The 8,561-nt window shown below is 42.6% G+C and overlaps 1 protein-coding gene across 1 annotated transcript in view; it reads right to left on the reverse strand.

Annotated features, from left to right (window-relative positions):
- Positions 1-3,985: 3,985 nt before the first annotated feature.
- HAUS5 (HAUS augmin like complex subunit 5) overlaps positions 3,986-8,561 on the reverse strand; it is a 26,868-nt gene continuing 22,292 nt past the window's right edge. The window contains exons 18-20 of the mRNA XM_040327111.1: positions 7,427-7,565; positions 6,124-6,256; positions 3,986-4,436 (exon numbers count right to left, since the gene is read on the reverse strand). Of these exons, the coding sequence (XP_040183045.1) occupies positions 4,307-4,436; positions 6,124-6,256; positions 7,427-7,565 (402 nt within the window). The 3' untranslated portion in view covers positions 3,986-4,306. The remainder of the gene's footprint in view (positions 4,437-6,123; positions 6,257-7,426; positions 7,566-8,561) is intronic.

The following is an 8,561-nucleotide window of genomic DNA, read 5'->3' on the forward strand; positions in this document are numbered from 1 at the left end:
GAGCGATTTTCTGTTTGCGGTGATGTAGGAAGAAAAGTCGACTCTTTTTTTTTTTTTTTTTTTTTTTTTAAGAGTCAGCCAAGTCCCTGAAACACTCGGTGGAGATGTTAGAGAGATTTTGGTTGCGGCTTCCTGTCTGCCTTTCTCAGAAAGACGTTTCTGGTACGGTGGAGGCGTTGAGCCACCCCGATCTCTACCGCTACGACGCGCTCCCCTATCTTATACATCTACACTGCTTATAGGGAGGAGGCGTCTCCTAGCAACAAGAGCGCCAACATGAAAGCCACGGTGTCGTAAAAGAAGGTTAGGCATAAAACACCGGAGTTTTGTTTATATAAAATGTTCTAAAATAACTTTCCACAAAGATGGAGGGTAACGTTATCTCAGTGTAAAATTGAGAAATTTTATACTGTATTTATAACCACTATAAAAAAAGATATATAAAATTTTTTTTTACAGGTGCATCTCATAAAATTTGAATAGCATTTAAAAAGTTAATTTATTATTTAAAATTGAGATATTCTATACTGTATTTGTAACCGCTTAAAATTTTTTTTATAGATAGAGAGATATAAAAAATATATACTGTATATACTCGAGTATAAGCCGAGTTTTTCAGCACATTTTTTTTGTGCTGAAAATGCCCCCCTCGGCTTATACTCGAGTCACATTTTTGCGCCTGATCTCCTGAACTTTGGGGACCCGGTACCGGCCCTACTCTTCCTCTACAAGTTTGTTGTCCGGGGGACCTGCGGCCGGGGAGCACCGATTTTTCAAAGCCGGGCACCCCTTCCATAGACTCCCATGTTAAATAGTAATTTCTCCGGTGACTGTGGGGACCCGGTGCCGACCGATCGTAGGTCCTCTGGTTCCGGAACTTGGCACACATGTAGCCCCATTTCTCCTCTACAAGTGTGCAAAGTTTGTTGTCTGGGGGACCTACGGCCGGGGAGCACCGATTTTTCAAAGCCGGGCACCCCTTCCATAGACTCCCATGTTAAATGGTAATTTCTCCGGTGATTTTGGGGACCTGGTGCCGGCCGATCGTAGGTCCCCTGGATCCGGAACGTGGCACACATGTAGCCCCATTTCTCCTCTACAAGTGTGCAAAGTTTGTTGTCTGGGGGACCTACGGCCGGGGAGCACCGATTTTTCAAAGCCGGGCACCCCTTTCATAGACTCTCATGTTAAACGTAAAAAAAAAAAAAAAAAAAAAGAAAGAAAAAATAAAAACCGCAAAGGTGATCAAATACCACCAGAAGAAAGCTCTATTTGTGGGGGAAAAAAAGAGGACGTAAATTTTGTTTGGGAGCCACGTCGCACGACCGCGCAATGGTCAGTAAAAACGTCGCAGTGCCGAATCGCAAAAAGGGGCCAGGTCCTTTAGCTGCATAATGGTCCGGGGGCTTAAGTGGTTAAGGGAGGGAACTTATTTATTTTTATATCTTTTTTTTTTTTTTAAGATTGTGTATGGTTTTTAATTTTCCACTATATTGCAGTATTTGTTTTTTTATTGATGTTGATATTATTTGCATCACTTTCGTGTTTGTTTTCATTGTGATTTTTTTTATGGTTAGGAGATTTTGCCCACTCATTTTTATTATTTTGTTTTTTCCTGTTATACGGAACATTGCGTGCAGCATTTGCCCTCTAGCACCGACCGCATAATTATTTAGTGGTTGAAAGATTTTATTATACAAGCAACCGAAAAATTATTAGAAAAGGTTTAAAAAAAAAAAAAAAAACACACATTAAATAAAACAAATGACAAAAAGGTGCAGAAAGAGACAACACTGCCCCCTACAGGCTATGAAAACCGTTTTCTTTTGCCAAGAACAACACAAAGCATCGGACTTTCTTCACAGAACTTCTGCGGCGGCTTTCCTGCCAACAAGATGTTGTGAACAGATTTAATTTCTTGTGATTGGATAAGGCGGGGCTTAGAGAGGTTCTTTATGAATTGGCGTTACGAGAAGTAGAAATTTACGTCCCCCGATAGAAGAAGAGGTATGAAAAGCGCGGAGGGGTTTGGACTCATTCAGAGAAACTGCAACAGATTGGGTTACCGATGCCAGGAATGACAAAGCGGTCCAATATCTGTGCGACTTTTTATTTTGCAGATGTTAGATTGGAATAAAACTTTTTTTTTCTTTTTCGACTAGATCCCGTTTTGGATCGCTATCATTGGCTGCGACACTCTCAGCACCCAACGTACAGCCTATTGCATTAGAGCAGTGATCACCAAATTGCGGTCCTTTTCTTGCTTTTATCCAGCCCTTGGGGCTATTCCACCGACACCAGTGATGGGGTGCAATTCCCTCCTACAGACACCAGTAAAGGGGCGCTATTCCCTCCTACAGACACCAATGATGGGGGCGCTATTCCCTCCTACAGACACCAATGATGGGGCACAATTTCCTCATACAGACACCAGTGACGGGGCACTATTCCTCCCACTGACACCAGTGAAGGGGCGCTATTCCCTCCTACAGACACCAATGATGGGGGCGCTATTCCCTCCTACAGACACCAATGATGGGGCACTATATCTTCCTACAGACACCAATAATGGGGGTGCTATTCCTTCCTACAGACACCAATGATGGGGGCGCTATTCCTTCCTACAGACACCAATGATGGTGCGCTATTCCCTCCTACAGACACCAATGATGGGGCGCTATTCCCTCCTACATACACCAATGATGGGGTTGCTATTCCATCCTACAGACACCAATGATGGGGGTGTTATTCCCTCCTACAGACACCAAAGATGGGGGTGCTATTCCTTCCTACAGACACCAATGATGGGGGGCGCTATTCCTTCCTACAGACACCAATGATGGGGAGCTATTCCTTCCTACAGACACCAATGATGGGGCGCTATTCCTTCCTACAGACACCAATGATGGGGCGCTATTCCTTCCTACAGACACCAATGATGGGGGGCGCTATTCCTTCCTACAGACACCAATGATGGGGAGCTATTCCTTCCTACAGACACCAATGATGGGGCGCTATTCCTTCCTACAGACACCAATGATGGGGCGCCATTCCTTCCTACAGACACCAATGATGGGGGCGCCATTCCTTCCTACAGACACCAATGATGGGGTTGCTATTCCTTCCTGCAGACACCAATGATGGGGGGCGCTATTCCTTCCTACAGACACCAATGATGGGGTTGCTATTCCTTCCTGCAGACACCAATGATGGGGGCACTATTCCTTCCTACAGACACCAGTAAAAGGGCACTATTCCTCCCACTGACACCAATGATGGGGCGCTATATCTTCCTACTGACACCAGTGATGGGGCGCTATTCCCTTCTACAGATACCAATGATGGGGCACTATTCCCTCATTACAGACACAAATGATGGGGGCGCTATTCCTTCCTACAGACACCAGTGAAGGGGCACTATTCCTCCCACTCACACCAGTGAAGGGGCACTATTCACCCCCACTGACACCAGTGATGGGGCGCTATTCACCCCCACCAGACACCAGTGATGGGGTGCTACTCACCCCCACCAGTGATAGGGTACTACTCCTTCTCCAACATCGATGCTTGTTTTACCTCACCGAGTCCAAAACCTTAATACCAGTGTCTGTACATAACATGAAAACGATTGTTGCATTAGGTAATCTCAAAACACTCTCCCTTTACCCCCCCCCCCCCCCTACAACCACCGGCCAGGGTTGAGGGGAAGAGGCTCTTGCTCCACATCAACATCTCTTACACATAATGCAACACATTTTTTTTTTTCCTAAGTGTTCCTTTAATGAAGAACTGAAAACAATCTATTATACAAAAGTTATTATTGAGTCTTATAAAACAGCAAAATTCTGAAGATGTATAAAAAACCTGGGCACCTTGGAATCCAACCGCTGCCGCAGAACTACAAGTCCCAGCAAACAACAGAGCCCCCTTTATGCGGAATGTCATTTTGGGAAATTTTGCGCCTTAAAAGTCCCGTTTGTTTCTTAAAGATTTTTTTTTTTTTTTTTTATTACATTTTGAATGAACAAGTTGTCTGGACCTGCCCGCCAAAACCATAGACAGCCAATTAAAAAACAGAGAATCCCGGCCCATGCTGTGCCAACCTCAAATGTAAACCTGCCGAGTTCCTCTACAGCGCCATCAAGTGGCTGGAGTGTAGGTAAAAAAAGTCTTCTGTGCTCCTGTAGTAGTTTGTGTCCGTTTTACAAATTTTCTGCTATAGGCAATATCCTAGAATCGTTTCTTCTCTCCCCAGAAAAAAAATAAAAGTTTTAAAAGAAAAAACAAAAAAAAAAAAAAAAAAGGATCATCTTCTGCCGCCGCCCGATGTCCTCTGCAACGCCGTCACAGCGAGTGTCCAGCGATCGCGCCACTGTTGTAAGGTCAGACCTCCTCTCTGCTCCCAGGGCAGGCACGTCTGGGCCGGCTGCTCCCACCTGTGAAGGGTCAAATTTTTTTTAAAATAAATAATAAAATATATATATATATATATATATATATATATATATATATATATATATATATATATATATATATATATATATATATATATATATATATATATATATATATATATATATATATAGTGCTGTCAGTTAAACGCGTTATTAACGGCGTTAACACAAACCCATGTTAACGCCGTAAATTTTTTTTATCGCGCGATTAACGAGGCGGCGTTCGGGGGGTATACCGGGATGATGCATCATCCCGGTACCGTTGTTTAGAGCGGGCGATCGGCTATCCAAACATAACAACCGATGCGGCTAAAAGCCGCTCGGTTGTTATGCCGGAGGAGCGGGAGGGGACATCCCCCCCTCCCGCCGCCTTTCGCCGCTCTGACCGGGCCTCCCGTCCCACCGGGAGACCCGATCCTCGATCCGCCGCCTTCTGTGTCCAGGTTGGAGACTGACACTAAGGCAGTGTTTCTCAATTCCAGTCCTCAGGCCCCCCCAACAGGTCAGGTTTTCAGGATTTCCATTATTTTGCACAGGTGATTTGATCAGTTTCACTGCCTTAGTAATCACCACAGCCTTTTCATCTGAGGGAAATCCTGAAAACCTGACCTGTTGGGGGGGCCTGAGGACTGGAATTGAGAAACACTGCACTAAGCCGTTAGCGGCTTTGATTCAGTCTCCGCATTGAAACCATGGAAGCGGCGTCATGACGTCACTTTCGGGTTTCTCGGCTGCCAATGGCGCCGGATTTAAAGTACACAGTATTCAGAATCGCCGTTTTCGGTGATCTGAATACTTTGAAGTGCAAAGGAGGGCTCGGAGGTCTTTTAGACCCCCGATCCCTCCATAAAGAGGACCTGTCACCACCTATTGCTGTCACAAGGGATGTTTACATTCCTTGTGACAGCAATAAAAGTGATCAAAATGTAAAAACACACAATTTAATATTATAAAAAAAAATAAATAAATAAGAAAACAAAAAAAAAAAAATGTTTTAAAGGGTGAACCTCCTTAATCGCGCGATTAATCGTGAGTTAACTATGACATTAGTGGAAAAATGGATATTACCGCGCTTATCAAAGGAGGGGAAACAGAGAGGGGAAGAAAGGGGGAGGGGAAATGAAAGTGATGAGAAGTGGAGGTACAGCTGCGGCACTGGAAGGTGTATCAAACCATAAGCAATTGAAAATGGGGAGGGTAGTGCTGCGCTAATCAGTGGTGAATGGATAAGTGAATAAACAGGTGGGGGAGGGGAATGAAAGTAGGTGTTATTGTTCACTGATCATTTATATTTATTTTTATGCTGATGCCATTTGGGCTATATTGCTCCTCATTTCAATTACACCTACTTTCATTCCCCTCCCCCACCTGTTTATTCACTTATCCATTCACCACTGATTAGCGCAGCACTACCCTCCCCATTTTCAATTAACTATGACATTAATGCGATTAATCGCGATTAGAAATTTTAATCGCTTGACAGCACTATATATATATATATATATATATATATATATATATATATATATATAAATATAAATATATAAAAAATGTATCACATATATTATTAATACAAATGCTTTAAGATTCCACTTTTTCGCCAGGGCACAGGACCTTTATTTCCAGTATTCTAATCCCCCCCCTCCCCCCGCTCTGTGTTTGCACCTACCAGTCAGTGATGGTGTCCTGAACCTCCGCCCCGTATTCCTGGTTCTGCTCACATTGCTCGATCAATCGCTGCAGCTTTGGAACCAGTTCATCGGTCTGCTGGGCGTAGTGGTCCGATAACAGCTTCAGCAGGGCTGGAGGGGGGGGGGGGGGGGGTGAGAAAAGGCGAACCATAGAACAGTATAGGAGAGAAATGTTTAATGCATGTCATACATTAGAATACAGGATTTTCACAATTCACAGACTTCATAATGATGTGCCACTTTGTGTTGGTCGATCACATAAAATCCCAATAAAATACATTTTACGCTTGTAACATGACAAAATGTGGAAAATTTTCAAGAGGGTATGAATGCCTCTTCAAGGCGCTGTATAAAATCTGAAAATGTTATATAAATAAAAAAATAAAACATAAAAAAGAAGGAGGAGAAAGGAGGGAAGAGAGAAGAAAAGAAAAAAAAAGAAGGAAAAAGGAGGGAAGAGAGAAGAAAAGAAAAAAAAGGAAAAAGGAGGGAAGAGAGAAGAAAAGAAAAAAGGAAAGAGGGAAGAGAGAAGAAAAAAAAAAAAAGGAGGGAAGAGAGAAAAAAAAAAAAAAAAGGAGAAAAGAGAAAAAAAAAAAAAAAAAAGGAGAGAAGAGAGAAGAAAAGAAAAAAGGAGGGAAGAGAGAAGAATAGAAAAAAGGAGGGAAGAGAGAAGAATAGAAAAAAGGAGGGAAGAGAGCAGAAAAGAAAAAAGGAAAAAGGAGGGAAGAGAGAAGAAAAGAAAAAAAAGGAGGGAAGAGAGAAGAAAAGAAAAAAAAGGAGAGAAGAGAGAAGAAAAGAAAAAAGGAGGGAAGAGAGAAGAATAGAAAAAAGGAGGGAAGAGAGAAGAAAATAAAAAAAAGGAGGGAAGAGAGAAGAAAAAAAAAAAAAAGAGAGAAAAAAAAAAAAAAAAAAAAAAAGAGGGAAAAAAAAAAAAAAAAAAAAAAGGAGGGAAGAAAGAAAAAAAGAAAAAAAGGAGGGGAAGAGAGAAGAAAAAAGGAAAAAAAAAGGAGGGAAGAAGAGAAGAGGAAAAAAGGAGGGAAGAAGCGAAGAGGAAAAAAGGGAGGGAGAAAAGGAAGAGATAGAAGATGGAGAAGAAACAAGAAACAAAAGAAGTAGAAAGGAAAAATAAAAAAAAGAAGGACAGAAGAATTTTATAGAAGTATTTGATCACATGGGAGGTAGACAACCAATCGTGTGACCCCACAACATCCAGGAGCGACACCTTTCCCTGTAAATCTGCAGCCGGTGAAATAATAGTCAATAAAAGGGCACTCCGCTTACCGTCGGTGTCGGGGCTCTGGCTCTGCCGCAGCTTCTTCTGAATCTTGCTCACGGCTTGATTGCGGACATTTGACTGAAAACGCAGCAATAGCAGCTGCTTCTTCATATCTGCGACGTGACTGAGGATAGTCTCTGGAGCCTGGGAGTTCAAAGAGAGAACATCAGCTTGGTCTCCCCAAGGCTTCTGACGAAACGCGTCAGCACTTTTTGTTTTATTGTCGCTCTGATGTACCAATTAACTACACTTCAAGGATGTTGTGTTGCCGGCTCTACCGTTTAGGACGTTGGCGTGTGCTGGTACACATCGAGCTCAGGCACCGGTGAGTGGATTTGGTGTATGGATTGGATTGCCCCTGCAGAGAGCGCTGTTATCTTTCTACCTTCCAAAGCGAATGATCGTCTCTCAGAGGTCAAGATTTGTTGATTTACCATTTATGTGGCAGCCACGGCCACACATTTCAGAGACACAAGTGCTTCCCTTTTATATTTTAGTTTAGATCATCTCTGACATTCCCTCTACAAATCGATCTCAAGACACTCGTGGCTTCCTGAAGCTGTACACATAATATACATATGGCTGCACAGAGGCGGGCCTTGTTCCACACGTGTACTTTTTGGTGCTAAAAGCGCGCTCAATTGCACTCCAGAACTGCGACAGCGCAGTCACCGATAGCTTCCAGTTGAAGAAAGTGGAAAAATAGCGCGGGACCCAGAAGGTTATCCCACTTAAAGTACTGATGTAAGTAATCAGGTTTCCAGGCGGGCGGCTCCACCCCAGAGGATCTCCACCAGTCTCCTTGTCTTGTAGTGTGATGTGACAAAAATTGAAGTGCCACACCACCGCCAAGAGCCCAAATGCAACTTTATTCCGATAGAAGTCAGGGGTACAAACCAAAATGTAGCAAACGTGTTTCATCAGGGGTACAAAAAAAAAAAAAAAAAAAAAAAAACACAAAACAAACAAACAAACACACCTCCATATCAATCCAATATCCCCTCCTCTGGGTCATTTTTGAAATTAAATGTTTTTTATAAAAAAATTTACTAGTTTTATTTTTTTTAGGTGGTAGCACCATGATCTCTTCAAAAAGGCCAATGAGAAGGCGTTAAAATAATATGCTAAAAAAAAATAAAA

The sequence above is a fragment of the Rana temporaria genome, chromosome 10 (genome assembly GCF_905171775.1).
Source record: "Rana temporaria chromosome 10, aRanTem1.1, whole genome shotgun sequence".
NCBI classification, from domain to species: domain Eukaryota; kingdom Metazoa; phylum Chordata; class Amphibia; order Anura; family Ranidae; genus Rana; species Rana temporaria.